The 21,302-nt window shown below is 37.6% G+C and overlaps 2 protein-coding genes across 2 annotated transcripts in view; one reads left to right on the forward strand and one right to left on the reverse strand.

Annotated features, from left to right (window-relative positions):
* Positions 1 to 661: 661 nt before the first annotated feature.
* Positions 662 to 17,229, forward strand: RTRAF (RNA transcription, translation and transport factor). Its single transcript, XM_037054308.1, has 8 exons — positions 662 to 824; positions 2,311 to 2,435; positions 5,138 to 5,237; positions 10,481 to 10,567; positions 12,102 to 12,190; positions 14,467 to 14,535; positions 16,728 to 16,776; positions 16,901 to 17,229. Exons 1-8 carry the CDS (start codon positions 764 to 766, stop codon positions 17,053 to 17,055), a joined length of 735 nt encoding a protein of 244 aa, XP_036910203.1. The 5' UTR covers positions 662 to 763; the 3' UTR covers positions 17,056 to 17,229.
* Positions 17,230 to 17,336: 107 nt separating this feature from the next.
* Positions 17,337 to 21,302, reverse strand: part of NID2 (nidogen 2) — a 59,347-nt gene continuing 55,381 nt past the window's right edge. The window contains exons 17-19 of the mRNA XM_037054307.1: positions 21,169 to 21,292; positions 18,338 to 18,450; positions 17,337 to 18,028 (exon numbers count right to left, since the gene is read on the reverse strand). Of these exons, the coding sequence (XP_036910202.1) occupies positions 18,018 to 18,028; positions 18,338 to 18,450; positions 21,169 to 21,292 (248 nt within the window). The 3' untranslated portion in view covers positions 17,337 to 18,017. The remainder of the gene's footprint in view (positions 18,029 to 18,337; positions 18,451 to 21,168; positions 21,293 to 21,302) is intronic.

Genomic DNA, 21,302 nt, shown 5'->3' on the forward strand with positions numbered 1-21,302 from the left:
GTCGTATTCTGACAGTACACTTTGTACTTCCCATAATTTATCACTTTCTAACTCTAGATTATAAGTTTCTATTTACATGTCTATTTTGCCATTGTACTTAAACTTCGTGGAAAATATCTTACTCATTTGTATGACCCACAAATGCTAAAACAGTGTTTAATTATAAGCTGTTGAAATGAAACATATATAACTGGCGATGTTTGCAACTATCACATAGTATTATGGTTGAACGTTTACCTGTGGATCACTCCCAAGTAGTCTGAAAGGGACCTTGCTAAAAGTCTTTGTATTAGCAGTATTAGATGAGCACCCATTATGTACGAGGCATTCAATGCATGAAAGAATGAATGCATGAATACGCTGAAAATACTGAAGAGTAATTCTATGATCCAATGAGCGGTATGGCCAATAATAGAAATTCTGCATATACTATTCTCTGCGTGCTGTACGAAGAAGGCGAGGAAAACTTAACGGAAACTGGCTCCTCAGAGGCTTTTTGCCTATTGTACAAGTAGGAAGCTGACAATAAAGTTTATTTGAGCGTCAACGTGCCCGATGTAGCTCCGCCTCCCCAGCCGAAGCCACGATTGGTGGGCATTCGCCGGCCGCCGCCTTTCCTAAGCCACGATTGGTGAAGGCCTCCGTCATTTCAGAGCGTCCAGGCGCCTGCCCGCCCTCTCGCTGCGTCGCCGGTGCCTGCGTCTCCAGCCGCTCCTCGGCTCTCTTCTCCCGGCTCGGGAGACCAGAGCGAGACGGTGGGACCATGTTCCGACGCAAGCTGACAGCCCTGGACTACCACAACCCTGCCGGGTTCAACTGCAAAGGTGAGGCGGTAGTCCCGGGCTGGCGGCGCGCCACGCTCCCGCTGGGCGCCCGGCTCCCTACCAGGATTCTCCGAGGCCTTGTCTACCCCGGGGGCAGCTCTGCTTTCCGCCACCTCTCCTCCCCTCCCGGGACTCCGGCCAGGCCTGGGCGTCGGAGCCCCCTCACCCACTCCTGCCTCAGCACCCTCTCTACCCTCACTTGCTAAACTCCTACATCCACCGCCCCTCCCCCAGCCCCTGAGCACATTAGAGGAAAGTATTCGCTTTCTAACTTATCTCTTCTGATTAATTGGGCGATACCTTGAGTACCTGCTGTTAGCTAGCGAAGGGCTGGAAACTGAGGAAGACGCTGAGCAGTTTGAAGACAAGTTAACTGGCCGCCAGGGGCTAATGAGGTGGGCGGGGGGCGGGGGAGGCACTCAACCACCTAGCAGTTTGAGATCCAGACCCTACATTGTGAAGCCACGGACCGGCACTGTTGGAGTAAGCAGTATCATAACGGGCTGTAAATTAGCTTGCGTGGGTCGTGCTAGAAAGTTGATAGAAGATGAACGGGGTGGTTGAATTGTAAATACAAAGGTGTTTGGGATTTTATAGCATTGAAGTTTTTTAAAGTATTGACCTTGGTACCCACTGTTACTTAACTACTATCCACTGCGTACACTTTCCAGGGTTCTTAGTCTGTAGTAGAGGAGTACGTTTGAAAATGACCCAGGTGCAGTCAGGGATACTCAGACCGTGGTAGCATTCTCAGGACTTCATAATGGGAGCTTGGATTTCAAAGTGAAAAAACAATTTCTAAGTAGGATGATAGTGTTTTGTTGATATCCTGTAGAAGCATATCAATTTTTAGAACCTTGTTTTTCTATTTTGCCTTCTATTTAACAAAAAAGGATGGTGGCAATAGAGCGTAGATCGGGATTTGAATCTTTGAGCCTCAGTTTTTGTCATCTGTGAAAGGGAGATATTACCTCAAAAGCGGATGGAAGGAGTAAATGAAACAAAAATGTACCTTATGTGTGCACTTAATGTGATGTAACAGTGACAATAGTGTCTTTCTTTTGTGTCACTTAATTTTTGTACTTGATTATTTTTATATAAATTTAACCATGTCCCATCCCACTCTCCAAAGGACTGGAATAATAACACATAGCCAAAACTATCTGCCAGACACTCTTTGTAATCTTCATTTAATCTTCATAACACCTTATAAAGTAAGTCCTATAATTATCCCCATTTTGTAGCTCAAGAATTTGAGGCACAGAAAATTTAGGTGATTAGCCCGAGTTTATACAACCATCAAGTGCCTGGAACCGGAGTTTGAATGTAGGCCGGGACGTGTTTAATCTGTTGATCCACAGCCTGCACTTTTCAACTGCTACTTTGAGCAGCTCAATTAACTTCTTATTTTGGAGTTTTAAAAAATTTCACAAGATCATTTGTGGCAAATGAAGTGCTTCTAATTTATATGGTACTTTTGTTGCAGATGAAACAGAATTTAGAAACTTTATTGTTTGGCTTGAAGACCAGAAAATCAGACACTACAAGATTGAAGACAGAGGTAATTTAAGAAACATCCACAGCAGTGATTGGCCCAAGTTCTTTGAAAAGGTAATGGATTAGAAAGTAAAATAAAAGTATAGAGAGCTTCTCAAAAAATTATGTGTTGACAGACAAGCTTAAAATTTACTTTGTTCTTTTAAAATAAAAAGAATGATCAGTGTTAGAAGAGCTGGATTTCAGGATTTAACTTTCTTTTACTTTTAGAGTAAATTATATTCTCTCTTCCTACCAAGCTTTCAGTATTAGAAATATTTGTGTCAGGAAACACTGTGAAGTTCCTTAAACAGTGAGATACATATATTCTATAAATGGTAAAAATGACCAAAATAACAATTTTTGCATTAGACTAAAGTTGTAGCAATAATACTTATATTAAAATAAGATATCTATATGCTTGAAAAAAAGATGGTCTTACTTAGTTATATTTAATGTACACACATGTACCTTATGTACATTAGAAATAATCCTAAAAGGCTTTGTATAAAATTACATATAAAATTATTTTATTTTGTAAAATTAAACATATAGTCTATCTTATTTTGGGGGCTAGAGTAATTTTTACATGGACTTAGTTTAATAATGCCTTTGCAGAAAAAATTGTTTCCAATTTTGAATAAAAATCATTATACAATATCATTATATAATAATATCATTACTTACATTAAACATTTTTATTGGCTCTTTTACTTTAATGAGTAAGGTATTTCCCTTTAAAAAATATGAAGAAGACCAAATTTTTCATTTGCTGAAGCAAAGTGATTAGGTACCTAACTTTCTCCTTAGTCTCAGAGATTTTATATGTTAGGGCATTGTATAAGTTACACACTAGCTCTTTGAATGTGGGCAAGTTTATTGACCTTTCTGTGTCTCAGTGTTCTCATCAGTAAATGAGAATAACAATGGAACCTATATCATAGGGGTGGTGTGTGTCGTTAATCAGTGATTGTAATACACCTGTTTACAGAGTGCCTGGCCCACAGCACATGTTACATGTTTATTCCACTGCTTCTATTGCCTTTATTGTTACTCCTGGATTATTTCCCCTTGCTCTTAAAAAGTATTTTGAAAATTTTTATAAGCTTTTTAAAATTTTGAAATGTTACTAGAATTTTACATTTTTTTATATCGTATCTTTCTTATGGCCAATTCATGTGTATAAGGCTGTACACAGAGTTCCATGTATAGAAGGATATTTGGAGAATACAGCAATCCCCCCTTTTCTTTGGATTCTGTTTTTGAGGTTTCAGTTATCTGCGGTCAACCACTGTCTGAAAATACTAAATGGAAAATTTTAGAAATAATTCATTAATTATTTTAATTAATTAATTTTAAATTGTGCACTATTCTGAGCATCATGGTGAAATATCACGATGTCCCAACCTTTTCCGGAGGTGAATCATCCCATTTCCCAGTGTATCCACACTCCCTGCACTTTCAGTTATCAGGTCAGCTGCCACGGTATCACAGTACTCATGTTTAAGTTTCCTTCATTGACAGAGGTCAGTGGTAGCCTAACTCTACATCACAATGCCAGTGTCATTCATCTCACTTCATTTCATGCAGGCATTGTATTATTTCACATCATCACAAGAAGGGGGTAAGTATAATACAAGATTTTGAGAGAGGGAGACCATAGTCACATAATTTTCATGACAGTATATTGTAATTGTTCTACTTTATTACTGTTAACCTCTTACATTATTTAATTTATACCTTATATCATAGGTATGTATGTATTGGGAAAAACGTAGTATTCGTAGGGTTTGGTATTTGAGATTTCAGGCATCCACTGAGAGTCTTGGAATGTACTCTTAAGATTAATGGGGGACTGATATATGAAAAATTTTTGAGAAAAACACCCAAGAGTAACATAAAGTAGGATGACTTAAAGATAGATGTATTGAAACTTCACACATCCAGATAGATACTGTCCTTCACATTGGTCTCTTTGGAGTGATGCCATTGTTTAAAGCATATTTGTAACTTCTTTTGAAGTTACGTTTAGATCATGAGACATTTTTTAATATACTTAATATGGTAATTTTTAAATTTTGAAGGTAAATGTACTTTATAGATCATGAACAAATCTTGTGACTGAGATGTTTTGTTTTCTGTTTTTTAAAGCCAGGGAATAAAACGTGAGCTATGACTTGAGAGTGCTGATTAATTATCCCCAAACGAGCCCCCTGAGTTCTAAGTAATAGTATTGTTCCTGGAATTAGGTTTTAAGCCCCTAAGAGACTCACTTGAAGGATAATACTGATTTTGATACACAGTTTCTGCCAGTTATTTAAAATGTTTGCTTACACTGTTTGTGTATATTGTATGACTTAATATCTTCTGTGGCATTTACATAATATAGTTAAGGTTAAGATAATAATTGCTTTAATAGTATATCCTTATTTTTATAGTTTTTTAAAATTTAACTACTCTGTATATTGAGACCTGAAATCAGAAACTTAGATCCAGGTCCCAGATCTGTGTCATGTGACTTGGCAAGTGTTGACCTCTCTAGGCCTCCATTTTCTTATCTAAAAAATGAGGAAGTAATTCTATATCAGTGGTGCCCTGCCTGGAATCTGCGAAAGAAGTGTTCCAAAAAGCATGATGGAAATACTTCACTGAAGGTGGTACACTTAAATGTTACAAAGAATTGTTTGAGGTCCAAACTAAGGTATCTTTCAACCTGATCATTTTTAGATTCTGTGACTTTATGGCAATAATGAAACTGAATTTTTTCCCCCTCACAGTATCTCACAGATGTTAACTGTCCTTTCAAGATTCAAGATCGACAAGAAGCAATTGACTGGCTTCTTGGTTTAGCTGTTAGACTTGAATATGGAGATAATGGTATGTTTTGTTGGGGGGAAATGTGTTTTAAAGAGAGGAGAGAAAAGGCGGGAAGGGAGTGCAAAACTGTGGGGAACGTTCAGATTGTGTTTCTTTGTCTTGTGCTTTTGGTTCATTTTAAGTTTTATATATCCTCATGTTCTTTTTCAGCATCTGTTTAAGAACTTACTTATTTCGGGAACCATTCTTCTGTATCTTGTACTCACCCCCTGACCCACTCCCAGCTTGTTGGGAAAGAATTTTCTTTGCTGAAATTAGTCTTTTTATTATCATAAAAAATTCCAAGTGCTGTCTTTCATTGATATTTAGGGTTTTGTTGTTGTTTTTTTAGCTAGAATTTAGAAATGATGTCTTCTGGAGAAGGCTAATTGAATGTCTTCTCACAAAGTAGTGTTACTTTGGTAAACTTGCCCTCTTTCCTAGTCTGCACCTTAGGCTTTCAATTTAAATTGTTGTTAGTGTCCCAGAATTGATAGGATTTCAGAATTGAAAGCGGGGAATTTCACAAGAGACTGAAACATATGGGTAATGCCAATATATGCTATAGACCAACATATATTTATTATTTATAAATAATGTCATTTTATTACAGATACTTGTATTATTGGAAGCTTTTGAATATTAGTATCTATAGTAAAAAAAGTTTTGCAGTAAATATGTTTCCTCTCAATAGACCATTTCATTTGGAAAAGCCTGCTAATATGTAAATGCAAGATCCGATTATCTTATCTTACCTTCATCCTCTGCATTTTATGTTGTTCTCTGTTATGGGACTCTCAGCTCCAGTTCTCTTAATCACTTGCTTTTGAAGCCTTTTTGGTTTCTTTGACTGCTCCCTTTTCTTCCCATCCAGTTTCCATCTATCTATATTCCTGTGTCTGTTGTATCTTTTCTCCATTCCCAGTACTGTCACTCTGTTCAGCCCCTTGTCACTTTCTGCAGAGATTATTGTAGTATCTTTCATACTTGGTCTCTTATGTATGGCCTGTCAGTCTAACTTTCTGGAATATCAGTCTGTTTTAGAAAGCTGTGCTTGGTTTCCCCAAACACCTTCTATTATAGTTATTGCTTTTCCATTTTCTACAAAATGAACACCAGGCTCCTTAGCCAGTATTTATGTACTTGATATCCTAGCCAAACTAGAATAATGCTGGTTCCCATTTATACCTCTCTTTTTTCTTCCCTTGATTTCTTGTCTTACATTTTTCTTCTACTAATGTGCCATTTCATTATATTCTTTACATATCTAAATCCTGGTCATCCTTTTAAGATCCAGCACAAATACCAATTAGCATTTCCTTCTGAACTTTCATAGCTTTTAACTCTATGTTTTAGATCATTCACTACTTTTCCATTTTGCTTGTGTCTTATTTGCCCCACTAAATTATAAGATCATGCTCAGTTTTGTTTTTTGTAGTATCTCTTAGTTTCCTATTACTGTTGTAACAAATTACCACAAACTCATGGACTTAGTATTTTACAGTCTTGGGGATTGGAAGTCCAACATGTCTTACTGCATTTAAAAGTCAAGTTGTTGACAGGTTCTTTTAGAGGTTTTAGGGGAAGGTCCATTTCTTTGTCTTTTTCACCTTCTGGAGCCTGCATTCCTTGGCTTTTCCCCTTAAATCTAACAGCTTAGCATCTTTAATCTTTAGTCTTTCTGTGACTCTTATTTCCACTGTCACATCCGTGAGGATCATCCTGCCTCCCTCTTATCAGGGTACTGTGATTACATTGGGCCTACCTGGGTAATCTAGGGTAATCCTCTCATTTTGGAGTTCTTAATCATCACGTCTGCCAAGTCCCTTTTGCATGTAAGGTAACATTCACAGTTTGCAGGGATTGGGAACATGTGCCTCTTTGGCAAGGAGTGGGAGGTCATGCAACAGTACATGGTACAGTTTCTTGCTAATAATAGATGAGTTTATCAACTTTAAGAGATGTTTGTCAGATGTGTATGAATGTTCACATATTCTAATACGGGGCATCATCCAACCTTCAGACTTATATTTCAGAAACCTTATGGCAGAAATGTTAAGAAAAACTCCAGGCTTTTTTTTTAAATTTGAAATTTAGTTTAAAAAGAAAATATTTAAGCAGAAGTGTTACAGTCATAAGCCTTGGTCACATTAATTGAATTGTAGGACCTTTAGGAAAGTCTTTATTGTGGTTTTTCAGGTATTCCCAAAAGAAATTTTAGTCACATTTCAAGTATATTTGTTTTATTTATTCCATTTGTCCCATTTTTATAATTTCAACTTAGGTTAACTGGGTACCAGTAACTTTGGGTACCATCTGATCATATATCCCTACAACTGACTGTATGTCTGAAGTACAATTATTTCTCAGTAATAGCATAGTATTTTTAAATTATTAAGATAAATAGACTGAGGTATCTAAAATAAATTTTTGACATTGAAATTTATGTTTGAATTTTATTTGAAATTTTAGTTGAATTATAGTTGAAAAGTAAATGATATCAAAAGTATATTAACAGTATAAAGTAGAAAACAAGTGTTTATGTAGTCTTAAAATTCAGAGTTGTAAGAACAGACTTTTGGGGAAAAGGGCTGAAGTAGTAATACTGTCTCTTATCAGTAGAAGGCACTGTTGTTCTTTTGTGGTTTTCCATTTACGTGTTGGCAGTCTTGACTTTTAAGTTATTTAAAAGTTTATTCTTTGGTGAAACCATTGTGAGTTTTTATTGTGCTTTTTAATAGTTTTATAGCATGTTGCCAGCTTGTGAATGGGATTAAAATCTGACTTTTTAAACTTTTTTGACATAATTTCAGTTTTCATAATTACAGAGAAAGTGTAAGAATAGTACAAAGAATTTGCTTATACCCGTATTTTGCAAATATTAACATTTAATTCATTTGCCTCGTCCTTTCTATATAATGTGTACATAATTTTTTCTAACCATTTGATACTAAATTTTAGGCGATTTTCTTTACCCATAAGTATTTTAATGCACGTTGCCTAAATGTACATAACCACAAGGCAGTTATCAAAATCAGGAAATTAACTTTGATTCAATACTCTTCTCTATAGTTGTTATTCACATTTTACCAATTGTCTCAATAATATTCTTTATACCAAGACAAAAATGCCATCCTTGATCATGTGTTGCATTCCATTGTTATGTCTCCTTAGTCTCCTGTAACCTGGAGCAGTTCCTCAGTCTTCATTTGTGCTTCATGACACTGACATATTTTATACAGCAATCCTCAGTCTGGGTTTGTCTGATGTTTCCTCCTGTTTAGATTGAAGTTTTGTACTTCTGTTAAGAATCACACAGAAGCAATGTTGTATTCTTTTAAATGCATGATATCCAGAGGTATATGTCAGCGATACGTGTGATTACTGGTCCTATTAACTGATCACCCGGTTAGGGTTTCTTCATTCTGAAGTTATTATTTCCCCTTTGTAATAAATACATCTGCCTGGCTGGCATAGCTCAGTGGATTGAGCGCGGGCCTGCAAACCAAAGAATCATGGTTTGATTCCCAGTCAGGGCACATGCCTGGGTTGCAGGCCAGTTCCCAGCAGGGGACACATGAGAGGCAACCATACATTGATATTTCTCTCCCTCTCTCCTTCCCTTCCCCCTCTGAAGATAAATAAATAAAATCTTTAAAAAAGTCTTCTATTCCAAAAAGTATATATTTAAATAATAATAATATAAATAAATAACTACATCTGTTGTTGGAAGATACTTTGAGATGATGTCACTAAGCTTTTGCTCCTCAGACTTTGCCCTGAGCTTTAACATTCCTTTAATCATTCTCATTTGAGTTAGATAGTTCATGATTGCCAACTGATGTTTATCTAATTCCGTCATTCTACATTTGTTGGCTCTCTACCTTAAGAAAGAACTTTCCTATCTTTCCAGTTTATTTAAATCAACTGTGGTTATGTGGATTCTTATTTTGCTCAATAGGTCATAATCTTTTTTGTCATGTGTGGCTGACTCCGGGCAGCAGATCTGCCTGTTGTGACTGAAGACGAGAATGAATGCACAGGCGACAGCAGTCCTGTGGAGAAAAGGGGAACGGCACAGCTACTCCCTCAGGAGGAGGGCGCCCCGACCCTTGCCTAGACAGGCTTTTATTGTTTCCCTCAGGTCTTACATCAGAGAAAGATTTATTATCTATTACATAGAATATTATTGTCTACATTTTAGGTACAATCAAGGGAATGAAAATAACATGCAGAGGGGAATGGTGATGAGCTGATTAGCTCTGTTCTTGGGAAAATTCACATAGGCTTTGGAAGTTACCTTGAAGATAGATGATACACATTTGTTGTTTTAGATCAGGATGATGAAGTTTTAGCAAGAGCAAGCCATAAAAGTCTGTATGCATTTTCTAGGCCTGATTCCCATGGGAAGACTCGGTTTGAGGGTCTGGCGCCTGCCCACCACTTTTGTAGGTTTTCCATACTGAGCTGAGTGACATTTGCCAGACTAAAACAAACCGGTCTGCTACAGCCATGATGTATTGTACTTTGATATGTGTATTAAGTTTTGTGTATTCTTAAATATTTTTCAAATAAAATTTACAAACTCTACTTTCGGAATTCTGGCTTTCAAGTCTCTGCGAAATATGTCAAGGTTTGTATATGGTGCTGTATTATTTTTTGTGCTGACTTTTTTTTAAAGATTGTATTATTTTTAGAGCGAGGAAGAGAAACACTGATCAGTTCTCTCTCACATACACCCCAACTGGGGACTGAACCCACCACCCAGGCATATGTCCTAACCAAGAATTGAACCAGCAACCTTTGCTTTGTGGAACAATGCCCAACCAAGCCACACCAGTCAGAGCTAAAGTGTTGATTTTTTAGAAAGCAAAGATTTTGGATTCTGTTCAGTATTTAAAAGATTTTGGAAGAAACTTTTTAGTGAGTTTGCATTTAATCTCGTGTAACTACATTTACTATCTTCCTGTTCTATCAGAGGGAGCTGTAAAAGCAGATTTTCTCTGCTCACACGTAGGTAACATTTGAAGTGTATTACTTTTAAAGATGTTAATGAAAAGATATTTGTGTAAGGTACTCACTAATCATATTAGCTTAATTAGAAAGCTATACTCAGTGCTTTTTTTTGGATTTTTTAAAAGCAAAAATACTTTTAATTAGATGAGTTGTCTTATAACCAGTTTGATTCAAATTCAGTAAATAAGCAATGTTTGTTTTACTTTAAGTTGCAGTTTTACAAATTGGACTTTTGCCTATTTTTACAGCTGAAAAATACAAGGACTCAGTATCTGATAATACAAAAAATGCTGACAATGTAGCTAAAAACGCAGAGCCATTGATCAACTTGGATGGTAAGTACAGTAGACCCCTTTATCCACGGTTGTACTTTCTGTGCTTTCAGTTGCCTGTGGTCACTGCTACCCCAGAATATTAAATGCACAATTTCAGAAATGAACAGTTTATTTTAAACTGCACATCATTCTGAGTAGCATGATGAAGTCTTGCACCATCCTGCCTGGTCCGTGAATAAAAAGCCTTGGTTCAGCATACCCTTGCTCTGATCACTTGGTAGCTGGTTGGGGTATCAGATTGGCATGGTGTCCCAGTGCTTGTGTTCAGGTAACCCTTATTTTACTTCATAAAACACAAGAGTCTTGTTGCTGGCAATTTGGATATGCCAAAGAGAAGCCCTAAAGTGCTGCTTTTAGTTGAAAAGATGTGTGTATATACAGGAAAAAAAACATAGTTCGTATAGGGTTCAGTACTATCCCAGTTTTAGGCATTCACTGGGGGTCTTGGAAAAGATCCCCTTTGGAAAAGGGGGGAGATGACTATGTAAATTCATAAAAATGGTAAACATTTTTGGTTCCTTAAGTGTTTCCTACTACTAGGATGGTGTGGGTTTACTTGATACTCTCCTGCTTCCTGCAGGCAGTGTTTGCAAGGATATTTTATTCTCTGTGATGTTTTTCGTTGCCAGTTACACTGTGCTTTTTCCCTCCTTGTAGTTGAATATCTGAATGTTAAAATGCTCTTCTTTGCTCTTATAGCAATTTGGAGGTCTTGCTTTGTATTTAATCATGGTCATGACTGTTTGCCTTCCGGGGTACATAACATCATAATCTAATGTGACACTATGAGAAAGTGGTAAAATGTTTTATTATTTTAAGTCCTAGCTGTCTTAATAAGTCTCCTTTTCAAAGTATAAAGGGTCTAATTACTTAGATTATAATAATATGTTAAATCTTTCACTAATTCATTGTAACCTATAATTTGAGTTATCCTTATGAACTAACAATCTACTTGGACACGCAAGAGCTGCTGCTTAGAGACAAGGTTTTGGGAAAACTGTCCATTGAAGGGATCTGTGTATTAAAGTTAATAGCCTTGGGAAGAAATGTTAATTAAAAGTGCTGCAAGCCCTGGCTGGTGTAGCTCAGTAGATTGAGCTACAACCCCTGTGAACCGAACAACCGAGGTTCAGTTCCCAGTCAGGACACATGCCTGGGTTGCAGGCCAGTTCCCAGCATGGGGCACACAAGAGGCAACCATACATTGATATTTCTCTCCCTCTCTCCTTCCCTTCCCCTCCAAAGATAAATGAATAAAAGGGCTACATAAATGGGCCTTGCAGAAAAAGTTATAGGGCAAATCTAAGAAGAGGTAATTTAGTCACTTACTGAATTGTTCAGTTTGGCTGATTAATAAGAAAACTATTGATTGATCTCATCTTTACCTAGCTGTTGATACCCCTGTACTGCTCTCAGCCCCGGTTTTAAAAATTGGGATTTGCTACTGGAAACTTCAAAATCCTTTTTGTAAGTTTACATGTGTGCCTAATTATGTGTGTGCAGAGTTCTGAGTTTCCATTTTAATCTTTCCTAGTAAATAATCCTGATTTTAAGGCTGGTGTCATGGCTTTGGCTAACCTTCTTCAGATACAGCGTCATGATGATTACCTGGTAATGCTTAAGGTGAGTTTCATATTCTTGATTCTTGACAGAAACTCTATATATTTTTTAAACTTCATTTTCAAAAAATTATTTTTGATATTTAAATGTATGATTGAATGACTAAAATGTGAAGGAATGCAGGACATAAAGCAGATTTCACCTGTTTTAGATTATCTAATAACAACTAATTGCAAGGAGTGTTTACTCTGTGCCTGCCACTGTGCTTAAATCCATTTGCAAAGATGCTTTTATTCAACCCTCCCAACTGTCCTCGAGGTGGGTGCTAATATTTGTCTTTTTAATATATATAGAAGGGACATACTTAAAGAGAGTAAATGTGTAAGATGACAAAAATGATAGAGCCAGGATTTAATGTAGGCATTAAAATCTAACCTTGTGGCTCATTCTTTTTCCTGTATCACTTCATTTATATTTAATCAGTCCTTTTAAAGATTCTGGTGTGTATTCATTACAGTAGTGATAATGCCAAATTAGTAATGGTGAATTTGGTGAAAGAAACATACTCCAAAATCTCTCTGAGAGGAGAATGGATGTTTTGCCTTCCAAGTCACCCATCTGGGATTGGCCCTCAGTTCATACCTCCACCTCAGGGAACCATCCAGTGGTCTGAAAGAGGTCTCCTACTTTGAGAGGAAAAAGACGCTCATACCTCAGAAGGTTTATGTGAAGTAACTGTGATAGTACAGTGGGGTCAGAAGGGGAGTGGTACTTAAGATGCCAGACTTAGAAATTATTTTAGAAATTACTGACTTTTATGAGAAATTAAAATCTACATCTTGTGCATATAAATTACTTTTAAACTAGTTTGCAGTAAATTACCAATTTCACTCTCCCCACAAGAGATTAAGCCATAATTCATTGTATCTCTTAGAACTGTTATATATTAAATTGGCAGTTATAACAAGGAAAACTGTTCTGAAATTATTATAATTTTGTATACTGAATTTGAATGTCAGTTTGGATTTTATCAAATCACATTGGATGCTAAGAGACAAAAAGTTGTTTTTAGTTAGTGAAATTTAGCTCTTTCAAAAGGCTTGTTCCTTACTCAGGCAATTATGTAAATTGCTTTGGAACAGTTTCACAATTTTGACGTCAGCTTTAATCATAAACTGGGAGGAGAAATAGGCAGTGTTAGCATTTGGGGGATACTTTTCATTAGACTTTAAACACCCATTTGGAAAAAGTGAAAGCTATAATCATAAGCTTAATAAAATTCTAATCCTAGCTGCATGATTGTCCTTTGAGTTATTTTAAGACGCAATCAGACAATACATAGCAACATGAAAAACATCTTCATAGTTTTGCCAAGTGTCAGAATTGGTATATTAACTGTTTGACAGACTGTTTACACTTGCAACCACTGTTAAAGATTGTTTATTCTTTTCCAGTGTAGCACTCGGTTTGTTTTTATGATTTAAAAAAGTTTCCCAGCCCTGGCCAGTGTGGCTCAGTCGGTTAGGCATCATCCTGCAAACTGAAAGGTCCCTGGTCCTGGTCAGGGCACGTGTCTGGGTTACAGGTTGGGTCCCTGGTCAGGTCGTGTGCAGGAGACAACCAGTTGATGTTTCTCTCTCACAACCACATTTCTCTCCCTTTCTCACTTCCCTCCCCTTGCTCTAGAATCAATAAGACTTTTAAAACAATTAAACATTTTTTTCCAGTTTTCACACTTATTTTTGAGTTCTCATTGTCATCAATTAAAATTCCATTAAAAGATTTTTTTTTAGTTTGTGCCAGGTGCACACATGCACTTGGGTCTGCCCATGATACAATGCTTTGGTGATGAAAAAGCAGTATGTTCTATGAAAGATCGGAAAACATTATACTATAAGTGAAAAAAGCAAGGACAGTATGTATGATGTGCCGCCCTTACGTCAGAGATTGCATCTTTGCTTCAGTGTGCTTGTAATTTATTAAGGATCTAATAACGATCGTCGTCTGGAAGGATGACAGGCTTGGATGGGAAGGGGATGCACATCTTTTTACCATGTATCTGTCTTTATTTAAAATAGTATGCATTTTTTTACCATGTACATGAGTTACCTATTCAAAAAGTGTTTTAAATTGTTTTAAACATCATTCCACATTGTTAAATATTAAATGTGAGAACTTTTAGTACATAATCAGTTTTGTTTTTTATTTGAAATGAGGAGTGTTTAATGAACTAGGTAATTCTAACTTCATCAGACTGGGCAGCCTTATCATCTAGACACAGAAGAAAAGATGACAGACAGCCGATGAAAACTAAAGACAGTATTTTTGGGGTTTCTTAGGCAATTCGCATTTTGGTCCAGGAGCGCCTGACACAGGATGCAATTGCTAAAGCAAATCAAACAAAAGAGGTATGTGTGCATGTTTTTTTAAAATAAAGTCTAAAGTAATTAGTGAAAGTTTCTTCTGGCATTGTCATGAGTTGAAACTTTGCATGTATCTACTTAAGGTACCTATTCTGTGTCAGATCTGCCCAGTGAAAGGATAGTTTTCTTTTAGGAAAGGGATTGGATGTGAAATGGACTGGGTTATTTTGACTAATTGCTGGGGAAATAGGACACACCTTCTCTGTTAATAATTTTCTTTTCGACTTAAAATCCTATCCTTGCTCTTGTTTCTTCAGAGAAATCTCTTCTCAATTTATCTTTTTCTATTTCCCAGCATAAAACACACACAACTTGCGTAAGGTCATCTAGTTGATAAATGGTTGGGCTTAGGCAATCTGATGCAAGAGCCTCTGCTCTCACTGTGTGTGGAGAAGGGGCCGTATGTGGTGGTTTCATAAGCTAGTTGATGTCCCGGTGAAGTGGGGATAGAAGGGCTATTAGATCATAAGGTTCAGGGTACAGGTGACTGAGACCTTTCCATCCTGCTTTGTAGAATGAGAAAAACTACACAAGAACTATCCTTTCCCTAATAATTCTGGGGTGTTTTTAGATTAACTGGACCAGAGATCTAAATGCCCCTGAAGTTTCATTAACTGTGGGGCAGTACAAAGAATGTCCTCATGGGTTAGCAGCAGCTGTGGGTGTCTGCTAATGCCCCTTCCTGCTCTGTAGGTGTTGCAGTGAGTGCCTTTGGTACAGCCACCACCCTGGACCCTGATCCTTTTTGTCTCCCCCAATTTCCCAGTGTCATTTATCTCCTCTGACCCTGTCTTTAGCAAGGCTCAGCACTGTTAAAGGTTATTAATGCCAGGGAAATGTAGTCCCCTCGGAAAGACACTTGGTTTTTTTAAAGGTTCTTACTGGCTTATTAATTATGCATGAATCCGGCCACTGGAAATTGGGGTAGAGATCAGCCTGTTTCTCCCACATTATAGAACAGGCATTAAATTGTTCTGACATAATAAATTCATTGATTCAGTAAAACTATGCCTTTGGTTTGGAAGGCAGTGCAAATAAGTGCATAGCCAAATCACTGCCATTGTTTGCAAAGTAAAAGTTAGTTTTATTTTCCATGCTCCACATAAATCTTAGTTTTAATGTCACTTCAAAAGATACTATGCTATAATCCAATACAGTGGAGTTTTATAGTTGTGTTCTTATCTGTAACCATACATAACTAGCATGTGGTTGTCTTTGGTCACAGCTCTTTGGCCTTTTGTCAGACGAAGGGGAAAACAGAACCTCTGATACCAGACTAACATAGAATGCCACTCAGTACAGTTCTGCTCTGTGGTTTTGCTCACTGAATTTTCATACCCATTTGTTTCTGCACTTGTATAAGGGGTATATTATTAACTATTTCGAAGCAGATGGAGCCTAGGTAGATTTTCATTAATATATTATGCAAGAATTGAGTAGTAACATCTTAGTATTTGTAGCATTAAAAGTATAGTGACTACTGGTAATAATTTAAACCATTACCAGTTGGTTCTGATGATTAAACTAGTATAATCATCAGAACATCTAGACTTCCTGTCTTTATTTTTACTTGATAGCTTTAGGAACTGCATATAGTTTGGCATGATCATAATCACCACCTTTGCTATATCTAGATGTAGGTGCTAACTGGAAGGTTAGGTAAATGGTTGTTAGATTCTTTTCATTTTCCTAGACTATTCAAAGTAACTTCAAATGGACTATGAAAAGTGTAATTATATATAAATAATTGATAAATAATGCTGACTGAAAAGATATACTTTAGATTTGTGAAGTTTGGAAATAAACTTGCCTGAGGAAAGGAATGTTGAAAGCAGTCCTATTCCATTTGCCTTGTACACTGCTTACTGCCAGTGACATTGAGCAAAGGAGCCCTGCAGTGGTACCCACCTGGCAGCAGAGAAGGGGCTCCTTATGTGCCTGGTGTGCAAGGATTGCATGGGTTATGGAACTAGCTTCCCACTGCATCCAAAGGCCATTGTTTCCTAAATGGTTATCGTAGGGGAAACATCAAAATGTAAATTTAAAGAGAGTTCTCAGTCTTCTTGTAGCTGTGACTGAAAGGGTTAAAATAACAGACTAGCTAGCTGCTTTTCAGTTTTGGTTGAGAAAAGAATGTGATACTTAACTATAGTCTCATTTGTCCATTTTTTTAAAAGGGATTGCCTGTTGCTTTAGATAAGCATATCCTTGGTTTTGACACGGGAGGTAAGTGATTTTGTTTTAATTCAAACTACTTTTAGAGACTTGGTGAACATTTTGGGGGGAAATGAGTGAGTAAATGGTCTTAAATACAAAAGTTAATGATTAATGCCATGTTTCTTATAAATAGATGCAATTCTTAATGAAGCTGCCCAAATTCTGCGATTGCTACATATAGAAGAGCTCAGAGAGCTACAGACAAAAATTAATGAAGCCATAGTAGCTGTTCAGGCAATTATTGCCGATCCAAAGACAGACCACAGACTGGGGAAAGTTGGAAGATGAACGTTTTAGGATTTCAGCCTCTCACCTACCTAGTACAATTGGGAACCATGTATGTCTTGGTATGTGTTTCGAAATCAAACATCACATTTTCAAGGGAAGAATCCCAGAAAATTGACTATGTTGTAGAGATTTACCATCATTGCTTTTTTCTTTAATAAAGTTCGGGACTGTGGATTTTTTTTGACTGTGTCATGTTTATGTATAATTAATCTTCTTCCTTTTTGATTAAGGTACTTGCCAATGCCCAACTTTGTTATAGAAATAACACAGGTCCTCAAAAGTTATAGGAAAACTTAAAATATTTTATTGGTGTAATCTAGAAAATTTGAGAACTGATACATCTTTGGTATTTATAAAGCAGTTATTTCTGTGGGTTATTCTATACAGGGACTTAGAGGATCAGAAAATACAAATTGAAAATATTGTAGCACCTTTTAATATAAATAGAAATGCACTGATGCAGAGGTAAAAAAAAATCATGGAAGTTTTGTTTGGGAAACTATAAATAAGTTGGTTCTTTCCCATCAGTTCTTTGTAGTTCTTCATATGTTAAGGTTTACAGTCTTCAGGAACTTATTTGGGTTGTATGTGCTTTGATTTCTTGATCAAAAAGAACCCATAGTAAAAATCAGATCTAGGGTCTCAACATATTTCTAATTGGCTCTTAGTTGAATGAATCTAACCTTTTAAATATGTAAATGTTTATAAAAAGTTGCTTTAATAAGCAATAATTAAACCTTTTCAAAACTTGCAATACTTGTTTTTAAAACTACAGTAGTAAAGATTGAGGTATAAACTTTTCACAAAATATACTTAGTGTTTTTGCACTGAAATGTCCTCCTTGTATGTGCAAGAACTTCTAATAGCCAATTCCTTTTTTACTTTCTTCACCTTTGTTTGCAGTGAATGTTCTTTAGGGTCCAGATTCTGGTTGTAAACGCAAGTCCTTTACAATGCTATATTTACTTTCTTCCTGTAAGGGGAGACCGGGGAGGGGACAGTGGGTGAGTATTATAACTGAGTTGCAGTAGCAAGTCTTTTAAAGGGAAAATGTCCTAACAGGCTGACCACTTCTGTGTATAGTTAAGCTAGGTAAACTTTAGGCAGTAAACACTGGTCACTCCCATGTGTTGGCCATTCACTTTCCCAGCTCAAAGTGGCTGTCTCACTGGTGGCAATGTCAGTGGCAACAGCCAGTGTCTGCGCCAAGGGTAATCAGTTACCAAGTATGTCCTCCTGCCCCCTGCTGATCCAAAGGGTCAGCTTGAGCATGTTGGTTTACCTGCCGGGCAGTAGGGGTAGACTGCGGTTATCCCGTAGAGATGGGATCGCTGCTCTGGGAGATACTCATCGGTGAACTGGCCGCTGTCTCTATTGACTGATATAACGCCATCTCTGGTAACAGAAAGGAAGAGTGAAGTGGGACTTAAGGTTGGACAGAAAACATCAGTTTCGATCAAGAAGAATCTCTGCAGCCTTCTAGAATACATTTTTTAAATTAATACAGTGAAACATTTTGACTCATTTAGATTCAGAAGATTTGTCTATAGCAGAGGTTCTTAAAGTGGTTCTCAGACCAGCATCATCTGTGGATTCTTGGGCCTGAATCAGAAATTCTGGGATAGGACCCAGCAGTGGGTTTTAACAAGCCCTCAGATGATTCTGATGCCATGCTTACGTTTGAGAACTACCCATGCAAATCTGCTTCTCAGGCCTAGTTGGATGTTGGAATCATGTGAGGATCTATGATGCCCAGACCTCTTGCTAGACCAATTAAATCAAAACTACAGGGTATAGGGTAAATGATTTAGACACTATACAGGGGTGGGCAAAAATGAGATTACTGTGCCATTGTGACAGTCTTTTGAGTTAAAGGTATTGTAATCATAATCTGGAACTAAGAAGTTCTGGAGGTGTAGGTAGAAACACTTTGCTTCCTCACACAACCAAAAGGAGGATTAACAACCAATCTAAAATCAATAAACAACCAGAAGTGCCAGAAAATCAAACTGCATGGAACTCTGAAAACCAAGGAATTAAACAGTCAGCCAGACCAGTAAGATGGGTGGATGGAGAGAACCTGCAGTGGCGGACCGTGTGGGCAGGGCTAGCTGAGAGAACCCCTGCGAGGCAGTGGACCGCGGTGGGCAGGGCTGGCTGCAGTGAGGCTGGTGCCCACACAGATGCGCTGACTGACTGGGAAATGGAGACTCTGAGCTGACTGTGGACTAGAGCAGGGGTTGCTGCAGTGGGAGAAACTCCCAGTCTCGCATACACGAATTGATTGGAAGTGAAGCCAGAGACAAGCAGGTGAGCTGCATTGTTCCCTCTCAGGCCCCTCCCCCACAGGCAGCAGCCCCCTGGTGCAGCATGCACCCAGGGCAAGGAGGGTTGGGGTGCTTGGGTGAGTACCTAAGATCCTGCTCCCTTACAACTTAATTTACAGGTACAAGGAGACAGGAATATGGCCCAAATGAAAGAACAGAATAAAACTCCAGAAAGAAGAGCTAAGTGATGAGATAGCCAACCTATCTGATGGAGAGTTAAATCCCCAGTAATCCAAATGCTCACAGAGCTGAGTGAGCTTGGTCAAAAAATGAAAGATACACAAAGTGAAATAAAGCAAAAAATTCAGGGAATCAATGGTGACAGGAAGGAAAACAGGACTCAAAGCAACAATTTGGAACAAAAGGAAGAAACAAATACCCAACTGGAACAGAATGAAGAGATGAATTCAAAAAAATGAAGAGAAGCTTAGGAATCTCTGGGACAACTTTAAACATTCCAGTATCCAAATTATAGGGGTGCCAGGAGAAGAACAAGAGCAATAAATTGAAAACTTATTTGAACAAATAATGGAGGAGCACTTCCCCAATCTGGCAAAGGAAATAAGACTTCCAAGAAGTCCAGGAAACCCAGAGTCCCAAAGACGTTGGACCCAAAGAGGAACACACCAAGGCACATACATCATCATTAAGTTACCCAAGATTAGATAAAGAATCTTAAAAGCAACAAGAGGAAAGGAGAGAGTTACCTACAAAGGAGAGTGCCCATAGGCTATCAGCTGATTTCTCAAACCTTGCAGGCAAGAAGGGGCTGGAAAAAAGTATTTGAAGTCATGAAAGGCAAGGACCTACATCTAAGATTACTCCATCCAGCTAAGCTATTATTTAGAATGGAAGGGTAGATAAAGTGCTTCCTAGGTAAGGTCAACTTAAAACAGTTCATCATCACCAAACCCTTATATGAAATGTTCAAGGGACTCTGTGTAAGAAATTGAAGATCAAAAACTATGAACAGTAAAATGACAACAACAAACAATTGTCAACAAATGAACCAAAAAAGAAAACAAAAGCTAAGCAAACAGCTAGGACAGGAGTAGAATCAGAGAAATGGACAGCACATGGAGGTTTTCAGTGAGGAGGGGGAAGGGAGGACTAGGGAAGAAAAGGTACGGGGAAGAAGAAGCATAATTGGTAGACACAGGCATAAAATAGATGGGGAGAGGTCAAAAATAGTATAAGAAACAATCTAAAGAACTAATATGTACTACTCATGGACATGAACTAAGGTGGGGATACTGGAGGGTTGGGGGTGCTGGGCAGAGGGGAGATAAAGGTGGGAAAATTGTAATAGCATAATCAATAAAATATACTTTAAAAAATTTTTTTAAAAACTGTCTTTCCATGCAAACAACTGTACGCCTGCTTTTGCCAACCCCATGTTTGTTTGTTTTTTAATGCTTCCCAATTCTTCCTTGGAGAACTGGTAGACAACTAATAAGTCCACAATGTCATTTTAAAAAACCAATTCAAATCATATAACTAACATACTTCATGATGCCCTTAAGCTAGTCTTACTCTCTGAAGATTGGATTTAGATTAAAGCACTTCCTTTTTTGGATAGGTTACTACCTAGCAGCTCTGCCACTTTTCAGCTTCATGTGAGTACACCGTTAAATATGTGGGTAATATTTGAATGATATCTACTGATGAAGAGATAACAAAACGAAAACTTCAGTAGAGGGCTTAATTACCAAAGTCACTGACACTTGGGAAACCAAATGTGTCTTCCAGAACAGTTTGCGTTTTTGGGCTTATCCAGTGAGCTCACCTGCGCCAGTCCGTGTGGTAGAAGTGATCTGCATAGCTGACAATGCTGAAGGGGTAGTTGAGGTTGTTTTGAATGACACGCCGTCCAGTCCCATCAGGTAGTGTGCACTCCAGTTTTTTTGTTCCTTTGAAAAC

The sequence above is a fragment of the Sturnira hondurensis genome, unplaced genomic scaffold (genome assembly GCF_014824575.4).
Source record: "Sturnira hondurensis isolate 20B ecotype Veracruz unplaced genomic scaffold, ASM1482457v3 Scaffold0008196, whole genome shotgun sequence".
In the NCBI taxonomy this organism is placed as follows: domain Eukaryota; kingdom Metazoa; phylum Chordata; class Mammalia; order Chiroptera; family Phyllostomidae; genus Sturnira; species Sturnira hondurensis.

Bases quoted from the DNA above. Each gene is read 5' to 3' on its own strand.
- RTRAF (XM_037054308.1), top strand. From the start codon at position 764: ATGTTCCGACGCAAGCTGACAGCCCTGGACTACCACAACCCTGCCGGG. The intron at 5,238-10,480 runs GTATGTTTTGTT...CTATTTTTACAG, and splicing joins ACTTGAATATGGAGATAATG to CTGAAAAATACAAGGACTCA. The intron at 10,568-12,101 runs GTAAGTACAGTA...AATCTTTCCTAG, and splicing joins GCCATTGATCAACTTGGATG to TAAATAATCCTGATTTTAAG.